Source organism: Rhincodon typus, chromosome 26 (genome assembly GCF_021869965.1).
Source record: "Rhincodon typus isolate 14 chromosome 26, sRhiTyp1.1, whole genome shotgun sequence".
Lineage (NCBI taxonomy): Eukaryota > Metazoa > Chordata > Chondrichthyes > Orectolobiformes > Rhincodontidae > Rhincodon > Rhincodon typus.
The window spans coordinates 7,282-33,329 of NC_063357.1; the positions used below are offsets into that span (position 1 = coordinate 7,282).

Sequence of the window (26,048 nt, forward strand, 5' to 3'; positions counted from 1 at the left end):
AGGACAGATGTCAGAGGTAGGTTCTTTACTCAGAGAGTAGTAAGGGCATGGAATGCCCTGCCTGCAAAAATAGTAGACTCGCCAACTTTAAGGGCATTTAAATGGTCATTGGATAAACATATGGATGATAAAGGATTAGTTTAGGTTAGATGGGCTTCAGGTTGGTTTCACAAGTCGGTGCAACATTGAGGGCCGAAGGGCCTGTACTGCGCTGTAATGTTCTATGTTCTATGTTCTATGTTCTAAAACATTCTTCTAGCAGAGTGTCGTGGGAATATAGAATGCATTGCCTGGGAGGATCGTTGAGGCAGGAAACCTCTTTGGATCACTTATCTAGCCCCCCTTCCCTTTTATATGACTATAAAATCTCTTCTTATTGTCCTTGATGCGCCTTGCAATTTCCTTTTAGCTGCTCTTATAAGTCATTTTGTGGAGAAGAGGTGGTGGTGGCAGTAAATACAATAGTAACATTTAATAGGCATCATGACAGATATATAAATAGGCAGGGAATAGAGGGATACGGACCACATAGAGGCAAAAGGTTCTTAGTTTAGAAATGTGTTGGCTCAGCCTTGGTGGGCTGAAGGGCTTGTTGTAGTACTGTACAGTTCTTTGTTCTTTTCCTTCTCACGCGTACAAACTGCTTCTGAATAGCATTAAATGTTTCTTCACCCTCCACTATTCCTCAGTCATTTTGCCTTTAAACAGAGCTCCCTGGTTTACTCTTGTTATGAAGTTGTGTAGGGTAATCATGAATTGGAAGGCAGGAAGCTAGAATTCTTTGTTAAAAAAAATGATAAGGGAGAAGAATATGTGGCTCCTTTAAGAGATAAAGTGCTTTTCTAAGCTTAGAGAGTTAACTCTAAGCAGCTGAAGGGGAACAACTAGTTCTGAAATGGAAACATGTATCAATTGGTTGTGTGATCGGAAACATAGAACATAGAACTGTACAGCACAGTACAGGCCCTTCGGCCCAAGATGTTATGCTGAAATTTTACCCTAAACCTAAGGTCTATCTAACCTTCACCCCTACCTTCCACTATCGTCCATATGCCTATCTAATTGCCGCTTAAATGCCCCTAATGAGGCTGACTCCACTACCCTCTCCGGCAATGCATTCCCGCCCCGACTACTCTCTGAGTAAAGAACCTACCTCTGACGTCTCCCCTATATCTACCTCCACTCACTTTAAAACTATGCCCCCTCGTAATAGTTACCTCCACCCTAGGAAAAAGTCTCTGACTATCCATTCTATCTATCATTTTGTACACCTCTATCAAATCACCTCTCACCTTTCATTGTTCTAAAGAGAAAAGCCCTAGCTCTCTCAACCTTTCCTCGTAAGACCTTCCCTCCATTCCAGGCAACATCCTGGTAAATCTCCTCTGCACCTTTTCCAATGCTTCCACATCTTTTCTGTAATGAGGCGACCAGAACTGGACACAATAGTCCAGATGTGGCCGAACCAGGGTTTTGTACAGCTGGAGCATAACTTCACGTCTCTTGAAATCAATCACTCTATTAATGAAAGTTAACACGCCATACGCCTTCTTAACAACTCTATCCACCTGGATGGCAGCTTTCAGGGAACTGTGGACATGAACCCCAAGATCCCTCTGCTCCTCCACACTGCCAAGAATCTTTCGGTTAACCCTATATTCTGCTTTCAAAACCTTAGGCTTGTTTTGATGTTATGGCAACCAGCTGGAATCAGCCAATTTATTTAAACCAAGCACTTAGCAATTGAAAGCCAATTGAATATAAATCTAATGGCTTTGACAACCTCGGGCCAATGCTATTATAAGAAAATTGATACGTCATCCATGGTATATAAGGAGAGGGTTTTGGAAATTGGTGTGACAGCAAAATGCCATCTGAGAAATAAGCATCTAGCTGTCACAAGAAATTGCTAAGCTTTCTAAGAAAGCACAATTTATCCATAAAAGTTACCATGGCACTCCTAGTTAAGAGCCCTCACAGAAGACTTCACAGAGAAAATATCCCTGACAGCTAGATCAGCAGAAGAAAGGCATTTATGATTGAGAACAGCAGAAGAAAGACGTGTAGGCTTTGAGAGACTAAGTTTTAATTTATTTTCTTATTACTTGCATCTATATAAGCGGGACATGAGTTTACTGGAACAGCATACCAGTAGAATTTAGTTAAGTTAGGGAATAGTTAGTAGTTAAGGGGGAATTGTTTGGTCTGTTATTAATTCTGTTAATTTGTTCACTGTTAGGGTTAAATAAATAAATCGTTACTTGTTACTTACAAAGTGAATATCAGTGATTTTCTTTCAATTAACCTCTCCTTCCTAACAGCCTGGACATCTCTGCCTCATTCCATTAAGGCCTTATTTCAATCAAAAATTCTCGTATCCGATCTTTGCTTGTCTATTACAAATGCTATATGAAATGCGATAATATTGTGATCACTACTGAGCAAATGCTCACTAATTATGTTAGGCTCATTAGTCATGACTGGATCAAAAATTGTTTGTTTCCTTGTCACATCCAAGACTTATTGCCATCAGGAACTATCCTCGACACACTCTAGAAGCTTAATACCTTTCTGGTAGGTGCTGGTCTGTCTCTCTCAGTCTATGATGTGGAATGCTAGTGTTGGACTGTAGCGGGCAAGCTCAGAAATCACATGACACCAGGTTATAGTCCAACAGTTTTTTGAAACCACAAGCTTTCGGAGCCTCAGTCCTTCTTCTGTGTCTGATACTGCCTCTCTCACTAACACCTGCAGAAGGACTGAGGCTCCAAAAGCTTGTGATTTTAAATAAACCTGTTGGACTATAACCTGGTGCCATGTGATTTATGATCCTCTCCCTGTTTATGTTAAGATTAAAATCCCCCATTAATACTACTCTGCCTTTGCTACATAGTTGCCTAATTTCAGCATTTGTACATTCTAATACTTCTGAGCTGCTACCAGGTGGTCTATATATGACGCTGTAGTGATAGTAACAAGGTCAGCAAGCTGGACAGCATAGAATATGATTTCCCTAATTGGGACTATTATTCTCTTCCAATCAGGGAGCACTGGCTGACATATAAAGAATGGATCATCAAAGATACTGACACTCTGGAACCTGACTCTGAATGAGACAGTACTAATGTCAAGAACTGTTCACGTGTAAATAAAGGGTGACTTGGTGATAGGATACCGGCCTCTGTGGAGTTATTTCAGTGACAATGGGAGTAAAGTATGATCCTGAAGAAACTCGCTTGCAACAGTCATATTTGAGTTTGGGTAAGTATTTCTTATATCATGCCTGTGTTTGGGAAGCTAAACTCATTTGACCCTGCCATCGAGGACTGGGCCCTGTATGTGGAAAAAATGTATTTTTTCCAGGCAAACGATATTGTGGCTGACAAAAGCAATGAGTAATTCTCCTGAGAGCCTGTGGAGCTTCAGCTGAGGCACTAGATACTAAAACACTTCAAGAATTGACAGATATAGTTAAGGAATATTCAATCCCAAGCCTCCTCTAATTCTGAGATGCTATCACTTTTACTTAGCAATTTGAGAATCTGTATTAGGATTTAGACAACTGGCAGAAGCCTGTGACTTTAAGTTCTGAGGAAGGGTCACCGGACCCGAAACGTTAACTCTGTTTTTTTCCCTTCACAGATGCTGCCAGACCTGCTGAGCTTTTCCAGGAACTTTGTTTTTGTTAATAATCCCAAACTAAACTAGCCCCACCTGCCCTGCTCCTGACTCACATCCCTCCCAACCTTTCTGATTCATGTACTTATCTAAGTGTCTTTTAAATTGAAGTTAAATCAAATTAAAGGAAGTTCTGAGGAAGGATCACCGGACCCAAAATGTTAACTCTTTTTATTCTTCACAGATGCTGCCAGACCTGCTGAGCTTTTCCAGCAACTTTGTTTTTGTTCCTGATTTACAGCATCCACAGTTCTTTCAGTTTTTATCCAGAATTTTCTGGTTCTTTTTTCTAAAAATTAAACAGTTTTGTATTTTCTGTAATCCCATCTAATTTCATATTATTTCTAATCTCTAACAGTCTATTACAGTCCTATGTTCTTTAATTCTACTTTGTGACACTATATTTTGGTGCCCAATCTCCTACCAAATTAATTTATACCATCTTCTTGCCCTACAGCACTGTTTAAAATGTCAGAAAACACACTGCTCCAGCTCTGTACTTTTCCCAAACTTCTGCCATCAAACCCCTTTCCCCCCAAAAAAAGACAGAGTCCTCACATACCACGCTGCCAACCTCCGCATCCAGCGTATCATCCTCTGCCATTTCCGCCACCTACAATCAGACCCCACCACCAAAGAGATATTTCCCTCCCCACACCTATCTGGTAGGGGCTCCGCGACTCTCTCGTCCACTCCACACTGCCCACCAACCCAACTATACCCAGTACTTTTCCTGCAACTGCAGGAAGTGCTACACCTACCCCTACCCCTCCCCTCTCACCTCCATCCGAGGCCCAAGACAAACTTTCCATATCCAACAAGAGTTCACCTGTACACCCTCCAACTTGCTCTACTGTATCTGTTGCTCCCAAAGTGGCCTTCTCTACATCGCTGAAAGCAAACGTAGACTCAGTGACAGATTTGCTGAACACCTGCGCTCCAAATGCTATAATCAACAACACCTTCCGGTCGCTAACCACTTTAACTCCCCCTCCCACTCCCTGGGTGACGTATCCATCCTGGGCCTCCTCTAGTGCCACAATGACGCAAACTGGAGGAACAACACCTCATATTCCATCTCGGGAGCCTACAGCCTGATGAATTCACCAGTTTCAAGATCTCCCCACCTCCTGCTTCATCCCATGCCCAATCCTGCCTCCTTGACCTGACACCACCTGTCCATCACCTTCCCCACCTTTCTGCCCCACCCTTCCCACTGACCAATCCCCACTACCCCTACTGCATCCAGCTATCACCATCCCACCTACCTTACCCCGCCATACCCCTGTTTCCTCTATTTATTTCACAGCTCCCTTCCCCAGTCCTGATGAAGCATCTAGGCCTGAAACATCACTCTCCTGCTCCTCTAATGCTGCCTGATCTGTTGTGTTTCTCCATTCCACCAGCGGAGGCAATGCCCTAGTGGTATTATCGCTGCACTGTTAATCCAGAGACCAGATAATGTTCTGGGGATCCAGGTTCAAATCCCACTACAACAGATGATGGAATTTGAATTCAATAAAATTCTGGAATTAAAAATCTAATGATGACCGTGAATCCATTGTCGATTGTCGGAAAAACCCATCTGGTTCACTAATGCCCTTAGGCAGAGAAACTGCCATTCTTACCTGGTTTGGCTTACATGTGACCCCAGACTCTCATCAATGTGGTTGACTCTTAACTGCCCTCTGGGCAATTAGGGATGGGTAATAAATGCTGCCTAGCCAGCGATGCCCTCAGCCCGTGAATGAATTTAAAAAAAGCTCCAACTGTATCAACTCTTGACTCCAGCATCTGCAGCTCTTGCTATCTTTCTGTCCGTAGAAACATGTCCATCTTGAACAGATCCATCCAGCCACATAGCTGATTCTAATACCCCAAAAATAAGAACCCCCCCACTTCCTGCACCATGTCTCTGATATACATTAACATACCAAAATCTTATCACTGCTTTATGTATGGCGCTCAGATTGATCATTACCTTTGGAATACTTTCTTTTTAACTTACTCCTCAGCTCCTTAAATTAAGTACTCAGTGCATGGATAATATTTGTTATGGCCGCTCAATCTTTTGCTTTGTAGCTGATAGAAAGACGTCTTGCTAGGCTGATCTCTCTTTGCATTGTCCTGTAGCCAGTTGGTCAGTTGACCAGTTATGGTTTCTATAATTAAGTCAATAATTAACTCAACTGTTGAACATGCCTAACACTATTTCTCCTTGTACATTCTTATGTAATGAGACACACGTATTCAGGATTTACATTTAGGTAATGATTTAGTGTGCATGATTTAGAAAGTGTGTAAGATTCACCCAGAGAGTGGTGAGCCTGTGGAATTCATTACTACAGGAAGTAGTTGATGCCAAAACATTGAATGTATTCAAAAGGCGACTAGATATAGCACTTGGGACGAATGGGATCAAAGGTTATGGGGAGAAAGCAGGATCAGGCTATTGAGTTGGATGATCAGCCATGATTGTGAAGAACGGCAGAGCAGGCTGGCAGGGCCAAATGGCCTCCTCCTGTTCCTACCTTCTATGTTTCTATGATTATCATATAGTGAGGTCAACTGCATACAGTTCACATCTAAGTGAGGTGTACTCTGTTAATCATCGTATTGTGATGTGGATCACATAGACGTCACATATAGTAAGGTGGACTGTGTAAGGTTCAGATTTAGTGAGGTGGACAATGTGGGATTCATATTTAATGAGGTGGACTGCATATACTGTATGAGTTGTAGCAACTGCGAAAATTGCATCTTGATCATTAACAGGCTCTGTAAGGTCAGTATGCGAATGTTTTTAATAACTGTCACCATGAATGCTTAATGCATTTTCTGTTCTTGATTGGTGTGCCTGCATCTCCTTAGTTTCAAAACACAATTCTAAACCATAACTCACACTAAAATTAAACATTAATCGTTCTGGTCAATATCCATTCTCATGCTTTCTAGTAATAAGAAAAATATGGAGCAAGACAGAATTCATCCCTTTTCCTGTGTTTCCCAGCAACTTGTGATTCCATCAGTTAGTTTTATCACTCTAATGCAGTTTGACACTTACCTTGTACAGAATTAAAATAATCAAAAATAGAAGCAGGATTCCACCAACTGTGCTTCCAGCCACCACAGGGATAGCATTAAAGACTGGAGTATTTACAATGGTCACGTGCATCTAAAGAGTAAATAATGAACATCGGTTACAAGTTATTCAACTTTTATCAGAAAAAATGTGTTTTAAAGGGGCTATTTTCCAGGGAAGAGAGACAAAGATCAACAATGCCCAGGTCTGTGAAATTCCTAACTAACTGAGCCAATTGCCGATGCATAAAACAAGTGCAGGTTATATGCTGCCATGCTAATGAGGATGCAGTCGATGTTCCAATCCATCTTGCCTCATTCTTCATTCCAACAATGCAATACTTGAAATCAATGACCTTTAACTCACTCTCTAAAATCATTGAGTACAGAAGCAGCCCTTCAGCCAATTCCGTCTATACCGCCAAAAACATACTACTACCTACACTACCCCAAGCCTACCCCAGCTCAGAGCCTCCCTCTCCCAGACCTGCAAAGGACTTCTTATGTTTTCCGTTCTTTGCAGGATCCACAAAACCCCATTTCTGAAGAAGGGTCCCAACCCAAAACATCAACTTTTCTGCTCCTCTGATGCTGCCTGGCCTGCTGTGTTCCTCCAGCTCCACACTGTGTTATCTACTACCTATACTAGGCCCATTTTCCTGCACTAAGCCCATTGCCTTGAATGTTATGACATTTCAGGTGCTTATCCAAGTACTCTTTAATGGTTGTAAGGTTTCCCACCTCAACTCCCCTCCCAGTCAGTGCATTTCATTTGGCCACCACTCTGAGTAAAAAGACTTTTCCTTAAATCTCCTTAAAACTCCTTTCACTTCAAAATTATGCCCCCTCATTATTGCCCCTTCGACTAAGGGGAACAGCTGTTTTCTGTTCACCCTGTCCATGCCCCTCATAATCTTATACTCATCTATCAGGATCCCCTCATCCTTCTCTGCTAACCATGGAACCACTGTCGCTCCCAAATATTTTCAGCATATTTTGCGGATATGCCAGAAGTCAAGAAGGGAATATTTATTGCATATATCTAGGTCTTTGGATACAACAGAGTTGAAAGGATGGGAAGTGGCGAATGGGAGTGGGATGTTCCCTCTAAGCTATGAAGCTGTACGACGTGTATGTCCCTAGGCAAGAACTGCACAAGTCAGTTCTTCTAAGTCTCCATGCATGCGTTAAAGAGGAAATTGGGAAAGCACGATCACTTTGTCAGCATCTTGTGGCCTGCTGCAGTGCTCCAGCGAGGCTCAATGCAAGCTGAAAGAACATTTCATTTTCTGCTTGGAATACTTACAGCCTTCAGGATTCAATATTGGTTCAATAATTTTAGAGCATGAACACCTTCTTTCACCCACCCACTCATAGTCCCCAAGCTTTTTCTTTTTCCCTGGTTTAATGTCAACAATCCTTTTGTCTGAGATAGTAGAAACTGCAGATGCTGGAGAATCCGAGACAACAAGGTGCAGGGCTGGATGAACACAGCAAGCCAAGCAGCATCATAGGAGCAGAAAGGCTGACGTTTCGGGCCTAGACCCTTCATCAGAAATGGGGGAGGGGAAGGGGGTTCTGAAATAAATAGGGAGAGAGGGGGAGGCGGATAGAAGATGGATAGAGGAGAGGATAGGTGGAGAGGAAACAGACAGGTCGAAGAGGCGGGGATAGAGCCAGTAAAGGTGAGTGTAGGTGGGGAGTTAGGGAGGGGATAGGTCAGTCCAGGGAGGACGGACAGGTCAAGGGGGCGGGATGAGGTTAGTAGGTAGGAGATGGGGGTGCGGCTTGAGGTGGGAGGAGGGGATAGGTGGGAAGAAGAACAGGTTAGGGAGGCGGAGACGAGCTGGGCTGGTTTTGGGATGCGGTAGCGGGAGGGGAGTATGGTGCACTGACCTCTACATCGCCGAGGCCAGACACCAACTCTCCGACACCTCCTCCTACCGCCCCCTTGATCATGACCCCACCCCTGACCACCAAACCATCATCTCCCAAACCATCCACAACCTCATCACCTCAGGTGACCTCCCACCCATGGCCTCCAACCTCATCGTTCCCCAAACCCGCACCGCCCGCTTCTATCTCCTTCCCAAAATCCACAAACCTGACTGCCCTGGTCAACCCATTGTCTCCGTCTGCTCCTGCCCCACTGAACTTATCTCCAACTATCTGGACTCCATTTTCTCCCCCTTGGTCCAGGAACTCCCTACCTACGTCCATGACACCACCCACGCCCTCCACCTCCTCCAGAACTTCCAATTCCCCGGTCCCCAACAACTCATCTTTACCATGGACGTCCAGTCCCTATACACCTGCATTCCCCATACAGATGGCCTAAAGGCCGTCCATTTCTTCCTGTCCCGCAGGCCCGACCAGTCCCCCTCCACTGACACCCTCATTCACTTAGCTGAACTCGTCCTCACCCTCAACAACTTCTCTTGCAATTCCTCCCAATTCCTACAGACAAAGGGGATGGCCATGGGTATCCACATGGGACCAGGCTATGCCTGCCTCTTTTGTAGGTTACGTGGAACAATCCCTCTTCCGTACCTACACTGGCCCTAAACCCCACCTCTTCCTCCGTTACATTGATGACTGTATCGACGCCGCCTCGTACTCCCACGAGGAGCTCGAACAGTTCATCAACTTCACCAACACCTTCCACCCCCAACCTTAAGTTCACCTGGACCATCTCTAATACCTCCCTCTCCTTCCTGGACCTCTTTGTCTCCATCTCGGGCAACCACCTAGAAACCGATATCCATTTCAAGCCCACCGACTCCCACAGCTACCTAGAATACACATCCTCCCACCCACCGTCCTGCAAAAATGCCATCCCCTATTCCCAATTCCTTCGCCTCCGCTGCATTTGCTCCCAGGATGAGGCATTCCACTCCCGTACATCTCAGACGTCCTCGTTTTTCAAGGACCACAACATCCCCCGCTCAGTGGTCGAGAACGCCCTCAACCGTGTCTCCCACATTTCCCGCAACTCATCCCTCACACTCCGTCCCCGCAATAACAACCAAAAAAGAATCCCCCTTGTCCTCACGTACCACCCCACCAACATCCGGATCCAATGCATCATCCTCCAACACTTCCACCATCTGCAATCCGACCCCACCACCAAAGACATCTTTCCCTCCCCACCCTTATCTGCTTTCCGGAGGGACCACTCTCGCCGTGACTCCCTTGTCCGCTCCACACTCCCCTCCAGCCCCACCACACCCGGCACTTTTCCCTGCAACCGCAGGAAGTGCTACACCTGCCCCCATACCTCCTCCCTCACCCCCATCCCAGGCCCCAAGAAGACTTTCCACATCAAGCAGATGTTCACCTGCACATCTGCCAATGTGGTATACTGCATCCGCTGTACCCGTTGTGGCCTCCTCTACATCGGGGAAACCAAGCGTAGGCTCGGGGACCACTTTGCAGAACGCCTACGCTCGGTTCGCAATAAACAACTGCACCTCCCAGTCGCGAACCATTTCAACTCCCCCTCCCATTCCTCAGATGACATGTCCATCCTGGGCCTCCTGCAGTGCCACAACGATGCCACCCGAAGGTTGCAGGAACAGCAACTCATATTCCGCTTGGGAACCCTGCAGCCCAATGGTATCAATTTGGATTTCACAAGCTTCAAAATCTCCCCTCTCCCTACCGCATCCCAAAACCAGCCCAGCTCATCCCCGCCTCCCTAACCTGTCCTTCCTCGCACCTATCCCCTCCTCCCACCTCAAGCCGCACTCCCATCTCCTACCTACTAACCTCATCCTGCCCCCTTGACCTGTCCATCCTCCCTGCACAATCCTTTTGTCTGCTTAACTTTTCTTCTTTCTTTCTGTCTGGGCTTCCTTTCTCCTCTCCACGCTTCCCCCCCTCCCCCATTCCCACCTCATCAACATAACTACCATTTTTCCCCAGCCACTATCAGTTCTGATAGTTCTGATCACTGGGCTCAAAACTCTAATTCTGTTTTCTCTCCACAGATACTGCCAGATCTACTGAGTTGCACCAGCAATTTCTGTTTTCTTTCAGATCTCCAGCAACCACAGTTCTTTGTTTTATATCATCACCTTATTTCTGCATCAGGTACACTGAAAAGTTCATGTCAATACAGTGTTAAGTGCAGGTTGTGGAGTAAATGGATTTTGTGCTTTACCTTAACACTGTGTGGTACATCTTTAGCATCAGACGTTTCCTGATATCGATTCTCATCAAAGTCAACAATTCCTGAGATCACAATATTAGCCCTGTCCTTCACAAGCTGAAGAGGGAAAGGTAAATTTAAAGAAGAGTCAAACATTTGAGAAGTAAAATAAGAATTAGTACAACATAAAATATAATAACAAGTTTGACTATTCAACATAGCAACATTCAACAACTTCAACTACATTTAACTTAAATCACAATCTTCTCGCTGGTTGATGTGTTTCATTCAGGCCAGATTCAAAGCAACAGCAAAAAAAAAGGAAACACGTACAAATCTATGACACTTAGCATAATATAGTCCACACTCGGGAGTGGATACTTGTACGAAAGTGTCACCAGCATTCAGTACTTTGTATTTGTTGAACTTTGTGCAGTTTTGGATACTACAGCCACTGTGAAATGCACACCAAGTATTGGGGTCCCATACTGTACTACTCCCACACCCAGTACTGGATGTCTGCATCATAAGACCCAGGGCAATCACCATTAGATACTTTTAGGAAAATGTCCCTCATACTCCATATTAGATACATGTACAAAACTGCCCAGTTTTAGGTACCTGTACTATGGTGCTTGCACTCCCCAATGGATATGTATACCATAATGCCTGTATACACAGTACTAGAAATCTGAATTATAGTTTCCAAGCATTCGGTACTGGACATCTGTAACATAGTACCTGCACACCCTGTACTGAGAACATGTGCCATTGCACTCAGCGATTCATACACCTATATCCACATTTTCAATTAGCATTTAAAGACCTCAAAGATTCACAAGGATTTTAATGTAAATCTATCACTAAGTGCAAACATCAGTTTCCACCTTTCCTTTCTGGACTTTTGCCTGCCCAGAAGACACCACCCCATTGTATTTAAGGGCTGAAAGTTTTCCACAAAGTCCTACGAGCATCATCTGCTTTCTGCATGAGTCATAAAGAGACCTGAATTTTTAATTCTGACACTCACCGCTGGATACCTATATCAGTGTTCAGCACTAGATACTGGTAGATTAAGACTCTAGCAGTTTTCATTATAAACTTAGTTTGGAAATGCTGGGTCTGAGATAGCAAGAACTGCAGATACTGGAGTCAGAGTCAATACAGTGTGGAGCTGAGGGAACACAGCAGGTCAGGCAGCATCAGAGAAGCAGGAAAGTTAATGTTTTGTGTCAGGACCCTTCATCAGGACATTCTGATGAAGTGTCCCAATCCAAAACATTGGCTTTCCTGCTCCTGTGATGCTGCCTAACCTGCTGTGTTCCTTCAGCTGCACACTGTATTGACTGGGGTTGTTCCGCTTGGAGCAAAGGATCCTGAGGTGCAATTATGGAAGCGTACAAAATTACAGGTTTTGATCAGGTAGAGAAGGAAGGGTACTTCCCATTACTTTTAATTTTTTGATTTCTTCATGGGATTTGGGTGTCACTAGCTGGGCCGGCATTTCTTGCCAGTTCTTAAATGTCATGGAGAAGGTGGTAGTGAGCTGCTTTCTTAGACTGCTGCAGTCATTTGGGTGTAGGGAGATCCACAGTAAAGGAAAAGGGGCCTGAGATTTTGACATAGTGACAGTGAAGGAATGGCGATATAGTTCCAAGTCAGGATGGTGTGTGGCTTGCAGGGGAACTCAAAATTGTGGCTTTCCCATGCATGCACTTGCACTTCAAGGTGGTAGAGGTTACAGGTTTGGAAGATGTTATCAAAGGAGCATGGGTAAGTTACTGCAGAGTATCTTGTGGACGTTATATATGTTTACCACTATGCATTGGTGGTGAAGAGAGTGAATGTTGAAAGCAGTGGATGTGGTGCCAATCAAGCAAGCTGCTTTATCCAAACTTCAATTGTTTTCACCAGAGCATCGGAGACTGAGGGGCAACCTGATTGAAGGATATAAAATTATGAGAGGCATGGATAAGGTGGATAGTCAAAGTCTTTTTCCCAGGATGTAGATGTTAAATATTAGGGACCATAGATTTAAGTTGAGAGGGGGAAAGGTTTTTGCACAGAAGTTGGTAAGTCGCCTGGAAATGTGCTGACAGGGGAGGTGGTAGAAACAGATGCAATAGCAATGCTTATAAGGCATTTAGACAGGCAGAGAGTAGAGGGATATGGACAATGAGCAAACAGATGGAATTAGTTTAGAATGGCATTATTGTTGGCAAAGACATAGTGGGCAGAAGGGTCTGTTACTGTGCTGTACTGTTCAGGATGATGAAGCTCATTCATTGTTGATGGATCTGCACCCATTCAGGCAAAGGGGGAGAATTTGACTCTTATCTTATGCATCATAGATGGTGGACTGGCATCATGGAGTCAGATTTCTCAGCTTCTAACTGGCTGTTGAAGCACTGTATTTATATAGAATCATAAAATCCCTACAGTGTGGAAGCAGGCCATTCAGCCCATCGAGTCAACACTGACCCTCCGAAGACCAGCCCACTCAGACCCACCCCCTACCCAACCCTGTAAACCTGCACTTCACATGGCTAATCCATCTAGCCTGCCCGTGTTTGGATTGTGGGAGGAAACCAAAGCGCCCAGAGGAAACCCCCACAGACACGGGGAGAACATGCGAACTCCACACAGACGGTTGTCCAAGGGTGGAATTGAACCCACGGCCCTGGTGCTGTGAGGCAGCAGTGATAGCCACTGTGCCATCATGCCACCATATGACTTGCCCAGTTCTGTTTTTAATCAATGATAACACCCAAGACATTGATAGTGGTGGATTCAATGATGAATGTTGAACATTAAGAGGGACGGTTAGATGTTTTCTTCAATCTTCATTTGGGCTAGTTATAACTCAAGCTAGTAGAGAATCTTCCCACTGATTCCCATTGACACCAGTTTTGCAAGGTCTATACAGTAAACGTACAAGTATTAGATAGAACAACGTGATTCCACAGGAATAGATCTAAGACTGCAGTCACATCCCTTTTGGAATGGTAGTGGAGAATTAAATAATTGAGTGGAGGAGTAAGTTCCACAAATATCCCCACTGTCAATGATGGAATAGTTCAGGACACCAATCCAAAAGATAAAACTTGAGCATTCGCCACAATCTTCAGAAAAATGCCAAAAAGAAATTCATCTCAGCTTCTTCCAGAGGGTCCCAACATTGCAAAGGTCAGTCTTCAGGCAATTCGATTCATGCTACATGACATCAGGAAATAGCTGGAGACAATCGAAACTACAAAGAATATGAGACCTGACAACATTCTAGGAATAGTATGAAGACTTGTGCTCCCCTAGCCAAGCTGTTCTAGTACAGCTACAATACTGGCATCTACCTGAAGATATGATAAATTGCCTACTTATGTCCTGTACAGAAAAATCAGGACAAATCCAAACCAGCCAATTACTGCCCCATCAGTCTACTCTCAATCTTCAGCAAAATGCTAGAAAACTGGAGGTTACTATTGACAAGAAACTGAACTAGCCATATAAATACTGTGGGTCAGAGCAGGTCAGAGTCTTAGAATCTAGCAGTGGGTAACTCATTCCTGACTCCCCAAAGCCTGTCCACCCTCTACGAGGCAGAAGTCAGGTGTGTGACCTTCACTAAAGCTCCTTAGGCAGCACCTTCTAAATCCCTGATCATTACTATGGTTCAACAGTGCTATCAAGCAGCACTTGCTTAGTAATAACTTGCTCACTAATGCTCATTTTGTGTTCTGCCAGGGTCACTCAGCTCCTGACTTTATTTTAGCCTTGGTTCAAACATGGACAAAAGAGCTGAATTCCGGAGATGAGGTGAGAGTGACAGCCCTTTATATCAAGGCTATATTTTACAAAGTATGACATCAAGGGTCCCTTGCAAAACTAGGGTCAATGAAAATGTTGGGGAAAGCTATTGCTAGTTATTTATACCTGGCACATAGGCAGATGGCTGTAGATGTTGGAGGTCAGTCATCTCAGCTCCAGGTTATCTCAGTAGGTGTTCCTCAGGGTAGATATTTTGTAATCAACCTGTTCAAAGATGTTATGACACACCTCTGAAACAAGTGGCACTTGAACCTGGTTTTTCTGGCTCAGAGGCAAGGACAGTGTCACTTCGCCACAAGATTCCTTGTGCCTCAGGGTATTGTTCTAAGCTCAATCATATAAATTGCTTCATTAATGACCATCCCTCCATCGTAAAGTCAAAAGTGGGGATGTTTACTGTTGATTGCATTATGCTCAGTGTAATTCACGACTCATCAGATACTGAAACAATATCTAAACACTGCAAGATCTGGACAATAGCCAGGTTGGGCTGACAAATGGTAAGTAACAGTCACACCACACAAATGCCAGGCAATGACCATCTCTAACAACAGACGATCTAACCATCATTCCCTGACATTCAACGGCATTACCATTGCTGAAGCCCTCACTTCGACATGTTCAATAGTGTCCCCCACATAGAACATAGAACATAAAACAGTACAGCACAGTACAGGCCCTTCGTTCCACGATGTTGTGCCGAACTTTACCCTAATTCTAAGGTCTATCTAACCTCCACTGCTACCTTATACTATCATCCATATGCCTATCTAATAGCCGCTTAAATGTCCCTAATGAGGCCAACTCCACTACCCTCTCCGGCAATGTATTCCACGCCCCTACCACTCTGAGTAAAGAACTTACCTCTGACATCTCCCCTATATCTACCTCTACTCACTTTAAAACTATGCTCCCTCGCAATAGCTACCTCCACCCATGGAGTGCTAGACAATTGTACCAGACCTCCTAGTGCTGGATTCCTGCACAATAATGTCCTATACACGCAACTTGTACTGCAGTATGTAATATATTCAGTACTGGATAACTGTCTTATAGAGTCTCCCATAATTAGTACTAAATACTGTCCTGGAGTAGTCAGCACATTCAGTGCTGGATGCTAAGGTCTGTGATGAAAATAAAATTAGAAAAAGGATTAGATAGTTAAAATGAAGAGAGATTCTGGTGTTTTGTATCATAAATTAATTCAAATTTTACCTGTTTTAAATTGTTCACTAGCAACCGTGCTGTTAGATCAATGTCTTGTTTTGCTGCTGTGAGTTCACACTGAAAATGCTGACATTCACATCCCTGCGTGTCACAGTCCTATGAGAGACCAAAATATAAATGGAGCTCATAAATGACAAATCCATAGAAATAAGCAATTGTGCTGTTGCCAACTCTTCAACTGGAACATTTATTTTGTTAATTCTTGGATCACTCTTCAATCCCGGGGCACTAGTTTGCCTCCAGCAGCCATGGCCTCCATTGTGACACTGCTAAGCATAAGAGATGTGGTCTCTTATTATTTGACAGCTCCAAGTAGGAAAGACTTCAGTCCCAGAATCTTGATTCCAGGCTCACTGTTGGACTCACCACTACTTGATTAGCTTGTGGTATACAGAATCTCCAAACTGTTACAGTGCACAAGGAAGTCATTCAGTCCACAATGCCTGCATAGCTCTTTGAACATTTTAACTTGGTGCCAATCTCCTGCCTTTTCCCAATAACCCTCTGTGTTATCTTTTATTTAAGTAATCATCCAGTACCCTCTTGAATGCCTCAAGTGAATATACTTCCACGACATTGCGTAAAAAGATTTTCTCACTTTGCATTTTCCTCTTTTGCAAAATGATTTAAAATTTTCCCCACTGGTTCTCAATCCATTTACAACTGGGTACAGTTTCTTCCTATACACTCATGATTTTGAAAACTTGTAACAAAATTAGCAGGGCTTACCCAGAAGAGGCAGTGGGGATCTCTCACTTTGACCACTGATGCGTCAACTAGATTCACATATAACAGTTGAGGACATAGCATTAACTACATTTAAGAGGAAGTTAGAAATAAAGAAAGCCATGATTTATCTCACCTTTTATGACTCCAGAAGGTCCCTAGTGTTTTACAGTTAATGACGTATTTTTGAAGTGCAATCACTTGATGCATGATACTTGGCAGCCAATTTGCACATAGCATGATCTCAAAATCAATGATATGGTAATGAGCAGATGATCTGTTCTTGTGACTTTGATTGAAAGATAAATATTGAGATTGTATAAACCTACCCACCACCCTCTTACAAATAGTTCCCTACACCATCGACCCTGCTCATCCTCCCACCTCTTCACCTTTTCTCCCTTCCAATCTCCTTTCATCCTTTCCTTATTCCCAAACACTTCACCCCTTCTCCTGATATCATTCTTATCTCATAAAACCCCTCCTTTCCTCCCAGGAATCCCGCTAATTTATTTTGCATCTGTATACTTTCCGTTTCAATCCCCTTTTCTGGCACCTTAAACCAACCTCTCCCTTCCCCATATAATCAGGGTTTTAGATATCAGGAAAGATTAGAGAAATTGGGCTTATTCTCCTTGGAGCAGAGAAAATTAAGAGGTGACATAATAGAGATGTTCAAAATGATGAATAATTTGGACAGGATAAAGAAGGATATTCTGTTTCAACTCGTTGGTATGTTAGTAAGTAGGAATCACAACCTTGAGATTGTCAGCAAGAGAACTAGCAGTGAGATATGGATAAACTTCTTTATTCAGCGAGTTGTTAGGATTTGGAATTCACTGCCTGGGAGAGTGGTGGAGGTGAATTCCATAAGAGGTTTCAAAAGGAAGCTGGATATATATTTGAAAGTCTTGAATTTACAGGGCTACCAAGATAGAGCTAAAGAGTGGAACAAACTGGGTAGCTCTTTTGGGAGCTGGTACAGATCCGATCGATCAAACGGCCTCCTTCTATGCTGTAAAATTCAATGATTCAATGTCCACATTATGTATAGTGACTGTTTTAAAAATAACCTAACAAAGATCACTGCTATAATGATGTGACTGTCCTAGCAATAGCTTTCTGAAAACGTCTCCAAAGTCAATGTCCGCCAAACAATCAATATTGGATTCCTGCTGTGATGAGTCTGAAATGCTAATAATTGGGCTATAATCTGCTACAGGGAAGGTAATCTCCAAGAAAAAAACTCTTACACAATAGAATTAGAAGATATACCCATTGTGCAGGAAGATATGTTCATGACTTGTGTTTCAATCCCTGGAATAGACCATAGAAAAGTAACTAACTGCAATGCAAGCCTTTGTCTTGATGGTGACCCCTTCAGGAGGCTTGGTTGCATGACTTCCACAGTCTGGAACCATCCACCCATTTAAACCATACAATTTTGAAATAGCAGACAGTCTAGAAACCAGCACAGTTAATCAACATCTACTGAATAATCAACGACCCTCACTCTGGGCTACAAAGAAAAAATCTCTTGCCTGTAAAAACCAGTCATGACCCTTTTGCAAACTAAACCCTCCTTTCTTCAAAATTGTGAAATAGAGTCACATTTCTACAAAACCTCCTCAGGAGACTTTTGAAAGGATTTCTTAAAAGAGAGGAAATTATCTACAACTCCTCAAATGCTAGCTAACCAATCAACTGGAAATTCCAGACAGCTAACTCTGACTTTGGACTTTTAAACTGTATCTTAAAAACAAAAACTTTGATAAGATGAAAATCCTTTCTTGTTTTATGTTTTGGTCATTATTAATTGAATAATCTCCTTGTCAGTTTCGATTCTATATCCCCCAATATATTTGTAAATAAGTATTTCTGTGGTAAGATCCTTGCTACATATGTATGGAATTAACTTGATTTCTGATTTAACATCACACAGCATTACTGTGTTCCTTGTAAAGTCAGAGACCACAAAATGAGGGGTAATACAACCTCAGTCTTAATAAGTAAAAGGGGAAAAAGTAAATAACTAACTGCTTAGGGGTAAGGAGTGAATTTTAAATCCATGTCCAAAGGGACGTACTTAGTTTGTACTTCTGGATTACAACTCCAGTGACATTACCTCCCTGCTGGCTTGTACTACAGTGATATTGCACACATTCATTTTAGTCTATGGAAATTATTACTAACTTTACTAGGAGTGCAGACTGGAGCATTTATCCCATACTGTTCCCACAACATAGCAGCTGAGGATCAGAAATCCATTTTACAGCAGCATAATAGAAGAAAATGGATTAGTTAATGATAGGCAGCATGGTTTCGTACAGGGAAGGTCATGTCTCACCAACCTGATCGAATTCTTTGAAGAGATGACAAAGATAATTAACAAGGGAAGAGCTGTGGATGTAGTTTATATGGACTTTAGTAAGGCATTTGATAAAGTCCCACACGGCAGATTAAAATCACATGGGATTGGGGGTGGGCTGGCTAGATGGATACAAAACTGGCTTGGTCATGGAAGACAGAGGGTAGTGGTGGAAGCGACTTTTTCAGAATGGAGCCTGGTAACTAGTAGTGCTCCACAGGGATCAATCTTAGGTCCTGTGTTGTTTGTAGTACAGATAAATGATCTGGAGGAAAATGTGGATGGTCTGATTAGTAAGTTTGCAGATGACACAATGATTGGTGGAGTTGTTGATAGTGTCGACGATTGTAAAATAATACAACAGCGTATAGATAGATTGGCGATTTGGGCACAGAAATGGCAGATGGAGTTTAATCCAGACAAATGTGAGGTGATACATTTTGGAGGATCAAATTTAGGTGTGAATTGTATTGTTAATGGCAGAGCCCTTAGGAACATTAACATATGGACAGATCTGGGTGTGCAAGTCCCCAGTCCCCAACACAGGTGGCCAAGGTGATTAAGAAGGTATATGACATGCTTGCCTTCATCGGCTGGGGCATGGAATACAAGAGTTGACACAACATATTGCAGCTATATAAAACCTGCATTTGGAGTATTGTGTGCAGTTTTGGTCACCACACTACCCAAAGGACATGGAAACTTTGGATAGAGTGTGGAGACAGTTTCACGAGGATGTTGCCCAGTCTTGAGGGCATTAGCTATGAGGAAAGGTTAAAAAAAACTAGGATTGTTTTCACTGGAAAGACGGTGGCTGAGAGAAGACCTGATAGAGGTCTACAAACTTATGAGAGTCATAGATAGGATGGAGAGTTGGAGACATTTTCACACGGTTGAAGTTTCAATTACAAGGAGGCATAGGTTCAAGGAGAGAGGGGGAAAGTTTAAGGGAGATGAGCAAGGTAAGTTTTTCACACAGAGTGGTAGGAGCCTGGAATGCACTACCAGAGGAAGTGGTGGAAGCAGGCACGTTGGCGATACTTAAGAGGCATCTGGATGGTTACATGAATAGGGAGGGAATAGAGGGATACAGTCCGAATAAGGGCAGAAGGTTTGATTTTGGTTTAATCAGGACATGATGATCGGTACAGGCTTGGAGGGCTGAAGGGCCTGTTCCTGTGTCGTACTTCTCTTTTGTTCAATTTTCGAATCCATTCAAAGCGATTGATCATGAAAACTTTTGGGTGTAAACCTAGATGCGCTCCAAAGGGGCTCCATTCCCACCAGACAGGTTAAATTAAAACAGCCTGTGACATCAACATTTCAATGGGCTTCTGCACATTGGATACTCACAAGAGGCCATCTTGTTCTGAGATTTACTCCTCTAGAAAAGAGTCACAGTTTATCATAGATTATTTCTAAATTTGTTACAGTGTCCTTGGCTGAAGTCATTGTGAAGTTATGCACACAGACAGGAGTTCCAGCATTTCAGCATGATATGGCTATTGGATAATCTTGGGAGGTGGTGCTATATTTTCGTAAGAAGCTGATACTGTCAACATTATTCTATTTGGTGGAAGATAGCATACAAAGAGTTAGAAAATAATTCAAAGATACCCATTGATCTTTTCTTTTCTGTTCTGGCTGTTGTTTGACAATTTTCTGTGTTCTCAAACAATGTTTCAAAGGTTCCTGCGGAAAGAACAATCCATTTAGTTTCAGATTTCCAACCAAGTCTGACATCAGTCAATAAAATTAAGAATGGAATCTTTGTATATCCTCATTCGACTATTACCATCAAGCAAGTGCACCAGTCTGGTTCAATGAGGAGTTGAAAGACCAGCACCAGATAAACATTATAATGAAGTGCAAACCTAGTGAAGATACTACTTAGCCTAATTCGGAAAGATAGTGGAATGTGATCATCTACATTATGGGAATTGAATACAAAAGTAGGCAGGCTATGTTTCAGTTAAACAGGGCTCCAGTTAGACTATATCTGGAGCACTGTGCACAGTACTGGTCACCTTATTTAATTCAATACATTGGAGAAAGTTCAGAGAAACTTTACTACACTAAAACCTGAAATGGGTGACCTGTCTTTTGAGGGTGGGTTTTAAAGGCTATGTTTGATCCTCCTTAATTTAGGAGAGGAAGAGGTGACTTGAGGGTGGTGAGAAGGGGACTGCCTGTGAGATACTTCATGTATGCCTAGATTCTCTGCACAACTGCACACTGCCCTCAAGGTGACTGCGGAGGTGTAGAGACTGTCATACATGGACTTCTGAAATGCGCCTTTGCAAACGAAGTCTGGAGAGAGTTGCAGTGCTTTTTTATCAGAGTTTGTCCTGAGTAGAGTACTTTGTGTACTCTACAGGCTGTTTCCTGCGATACACACTGAGACAAACATCGACTGCACCTGGAGGACAATCAACTTGGTGAAAGACGCTTTTAATCTGCCTGAAACTTGTTGGTCTTCCAGAGCAAGGAGTTGACCTCAACTGAGTGTTGCAGACTGGCGTATTCCAAGGTCTTGGATTACGTGCTGAGGGACCCACTAAAGCTTGGGGCAGCTGCCACCAAGGTACAGTAGGGAAAGACCACCGTGTAAGGTCTTTTGGTGATCTTTCCGCTGAAGTTAAATGGGGGTTCGTTTAGTTATTGGATCCTCGTGGTGCCTCAAATGTATGTAAATATAGGCTTGTATAGGTAAGAAATGCCTTGGGTTTGTTTGGTCTATGTATGAAAAACTGTATAGAATTAAACTGCTCCAGTGACTATATATGTGCATAAAGATTTTGTTATGAATAAAGTATATTTTTGAATTTTTTTTTAAAAAGTGACTTGATTGAAACGTAAGATCCTGAGGGGTCTTGATGTGGAGACGAGTTTCCACTTTTGGGAGAATCTATAACTAGGGATGCGCTTTTTAAAAATAAGGCATCATTCATTTAAAATAGAGATGAGGCTTTTTTTTGGAACTCTCTTCCTGAAAAAGTGGTAGAAGCAGAGTCCTTGAATATTTTTAAGGCAGACTTAGAAAGATTAGTGAGGTAGACAAAAATGTGGATTTAAGGTTCTACTCAGAGTAGCTACAATCTTATTAAACAGCTAGGCAGTCTTGAGGGGCTGAATGGTCTACTCTAATCATATGTTTATACACCAGACTGCCTGCATATTAAACTGTGAGGGAGCACATGATAGCTGTGCTATTCCAACAGTTCAGAAGAAATGGTGGTAAACAATTAAACGACAAATCAGACAGACAAACAGGAGGTTGGAAGAACACAGCAAACCAGGCAGCATCTGGAGGAAAGGAGAAGTCAACGTTTCAGGTATTACCATTCTTGAGGACTGGATGTGGGGAGTAGGGGGAGCTGCAGATAGAGGGGAGGGGAGGGGTAGAGGCAGAATGGTGGTGATAGGTGGACACTGGTAGTAGGACAACCTGGTTGGTCAACGGGAAGGATGAATCCAGTTTCATCTTTAATTGCTTCAACAATGTCCTTCCCTCCATCACAAGAAAATTATGAGTATTTGCTGCAATGGCACAATTTTCAACACCATTTGTAACTCCAGTTCATGCCAGCCTGGAAAACATCCAACAAGTGAGAATCTAATTGTTGGTACCTTCCCTTACCAGAAACAGGACACAACCAGTCATATAAATATTATGGCTGCAATAGTAGGTCAAAGGTTGAAAACCTGTGGTCATTGAATCAGCAAAACTTGCCTACCATCTACAAGACACATGTCAGGACTGGGATATTTTCCACTTGTGCATGAATGAAGCTCCAATAACACTCAAGAATCTAAACACTATCCAGAAAAAGTCGATTTGATTGGTACTTCACCCATTACCATTAGCTTTCATTCTCCCACAGCAGCAACTCACCAAGACACCTTTGAGAGTAACTTCCAAACCCACAACCTCTACTGCACAGAATAACGAAGATTGCAGAAGCAGAAAAAAACACCATCACCTGCAAGTTTCCCTCCAAATCACACACCATCCTGACTAATATAGAAACATAGGACTTACGATATAGAAGTAGACCATTTGGCCATGCAATAAGACCATGCCTGATCTGACTGCCATTTGGATTCCATTTTCCTGTCTGTCCCCAAAAGTCTTGACACATTAATCTATCAAAAATATATTTAATTCAATTTTGAATAAATGCAATCTCTCAGCCTATACTGCTTGTCAGGGTAGAGAATTTGACAAACTAATAACCCTCTGAAAGATATAAAATTCTCCTAATCTCCATTTGATAAGGTTAACCTCTTATTCCTAAACTATGTATCCTAATTCTAGTCTCCCCAAGAACAGAAAACACTCTTTTGGTGTCTCCTCCAAATTTTATATATTTCAATAGGGTTATTCATTTTTCTGAAGTCCAAAGGGTATGGGTCAAACCTGTTCAACATTTCCTCATAAGAAAAGCCATTCATCCAAAGATGGAACTATATTGTCATTGATTCACTGACAAATCCTGGAACTTCTACCCTATCAGAACTATTGGGTGGCCCTACACTACCGAAACTGTAGCAACTCAAGAAGGTTGCTCACCATTACCTTCTTAAGGGTAATTACGGATAGACAATAGTTGTTGGACTTGCCAGTGATATTCATATACTATGAATGAACAAAAATTTAAAACAGAAAAAAAATTTTGTACAATTATTTTTCTTTCTTCTTTACTCAACCCACCCCCTTTTATCTCTCTCCTGAAGTTATTTCATGGCTTTGAGGTGCTGGCGTCACTTTTTTTATTCACTTGTGTGAAATGGGCATCACTGGCCAGCATTTATTACCCATCCCTAGTTGCCACTTGAGAAGGTGGAGGTTATCTACTTTCTTGAACTGCTATAGTCCATGTATTATAAGTAGACCCACAATGCCCTTAGGAAGGGAATTCGATCCAGCCGCAATAGCAATTCATTTCCCAATCAGGATGGTGAGTGGCTTGGAGCAAACTTGAAAGTGGCAGTGTTCCCATGTATCTGCTCCCCTTTGTCCTTCTGGATGGTGATGGTCATGGGTTTGGAATGTTTTTTCGAAGGATCTTCAGTGAATTTTTGCAGTGCATCTTTTAGATGGTATGATGGTACGCTGCCGCTACTGAAGGATAGAACGTCAAGGGAATGGATATTTATGATGTGGTGCCAGTCAAGTGGGCTGTTTTGTCCTGGATGGTATCAAGCTTTTTGAGTGCTGTTGGAGCTGCACCCTTCTAGGCAACTGGAGATTTCTTCATCACACTGATGGTGAGATGGTGGGCAAGCTTTAGGGAGTCAGGAAGTGAGTTATTTGCTGTGATATTCCTCGCCCTCAGTTGGTGTAGTAGCCATTGTATTTGTATAGTAACCCCCAGGATGTTGGCAGTGGGGAATTCAGTGATGGTAACATCACTGAATGTCAAGGCATGGTGGGTGGATTCTCTCTTATTGGAGATGATCGTTGCTTGGCATTTACATTGTCTGAATATCATTTATCACTTTTCAACTCAAACCTGGATATTATCCAGATCTTGCTGCATTTGAACATGGACTGCTTCGGACTGCTAAGGAGTCACAAATGGTGCTGAACATTGTGCAATCACCTGTAAACGTCCTCATTTCTAACCTTAGTATGGAGAGAAGATAATTGATGAAGCAACTGAAGATATTTGGGCTTGGGAATCCTTGTAGAGATACCCTGGAGCTAAGATGACTGATCTCTAACAACCACAACTATCTTCCTATGAACCAGGTATGAATCCAATCAGCAGAGAGCTTTCCCCCGATTCCAATTGATTTTAGTTTTCCTAAAGCTCTTTGATGCCACTCTTGGTCAAATGCAACTTTGATGTTAAGGTCTGCCACTCTCACCTCTCCTCTGGAATTCAGCTGTTTAGTCCTTGTCTGAGCCAAGGTTGTAATGAAGTCAAGAACTGAGTCGCCCTGGTCTTGGTTGGTTGTTGGTTGTGCCACCACTTATCTCTGTCTATCACTTGCTAATTATGCTGTTCAGCATGCAATTAGCCCTGTTTTGTAGCTTCACCAGTGGACACCTCATTTTTAGGTATGCCTATGCTGCTCCCAGCAATGCATTCCTGCACTCTCCTGATCCCCTGGCTTGATGGTAATTCTTAAGTGGGGGATAAACCAGGCCATGAGATTACAGATTGTGTTGGAGTATAATTCTGCTGTTGATGGCCCACTGCATCTCACAGGTGCCCAGCTTTGAGCTGCTAGATCTGTTTGAAGTCTATCCCATTTAGCATGGTGATAGTGTCACACAACATGATGGAGGTTATTTTCACTGTGAAGGCGGGTCTTCATTTCCACAAGGACTGTCCACTTACTAATACTAATGCAGTTGGCAGATTAGTAAGAATGAAGTCAAGCATCCTTTTCCCTCTTGTTGCTTCCCTCACCACCTGCCACAGTCCTGGTCTAGCATCTGTGTTCTTTAGGATTCGAACAACCCAATTTTTCATTCTGCTGCCAAGCCAATCTTGGAAGTCGACATTGAAATGCCCCAACCAGAGTACACTTTGCCCCCTTGTCAATCTCAGTGTTTCCTCTAAGGGTTGTTCAACATGGGGGAATGCTGATTTATCAGCCTAAGGAAGGCAGCATGTGGTAATCAGCAGGAGGTTCCTGACCCATAATTGAGTTACTTACCCATCCCACTGGCATCCACATCCAGAAGACCATCAGATTCTATTTCCACCACGTCCAGACAGATGCCACCAACTGACACGTATTCCACTCCCCTCCCTTGTCCACCTTCCGCAGGGATTGTTCCCTCCAGGACACCCTGGTCCACTCTTCTTTCATTCCCAACACACCCCCACAGCCCTACGGCACCTTCCACTGTAACTAGCGAAGGTGCAACACCTCCCCATTTACTTCCTCCCTCCTCAGTATCCAAGGGCTCAAACAACACTTCACCTGCACTTCCCAGAATCTAGCCTACTGCATTCGCTGCTCGCAATGTGGTCT

The 26,048-nt window shown here is 43.0% G+C and overlaps 1 protein-coding gene across 1 annotated transcript in view; it reads right to left on the reverse strand.

The window, feature by feature from the left end:
• Positions 1–26,048, reverse strand: part of LOC109928952 (integrin alpha-E-like) — a 161,365-nt gene that overhangs the window by 2,720 nt on the left and 132,597 nt on the right. The window contains exons 22-25 of the mRNA XM_048612310.1: positions 20,673–20,747; positions 15,950–16,057; positions 10,922–11,026; positions 6,743–6,853 (exon numbers count right to left, since the gene is read on the reverse strand). Coding sequence (XP_048468267.1) covers positions 6,743–6,853; positions 10,922–11,026; positions 15,950–16,057; positions 20,673–20,747 — 399 coding nt within the window. The remainder of the gene's footprint in view (positions 1–6,742; positions 6,854–10,921; positions 11,027–15,949; positions 16,058–20,672; positions 20,748–26,048) is intronic.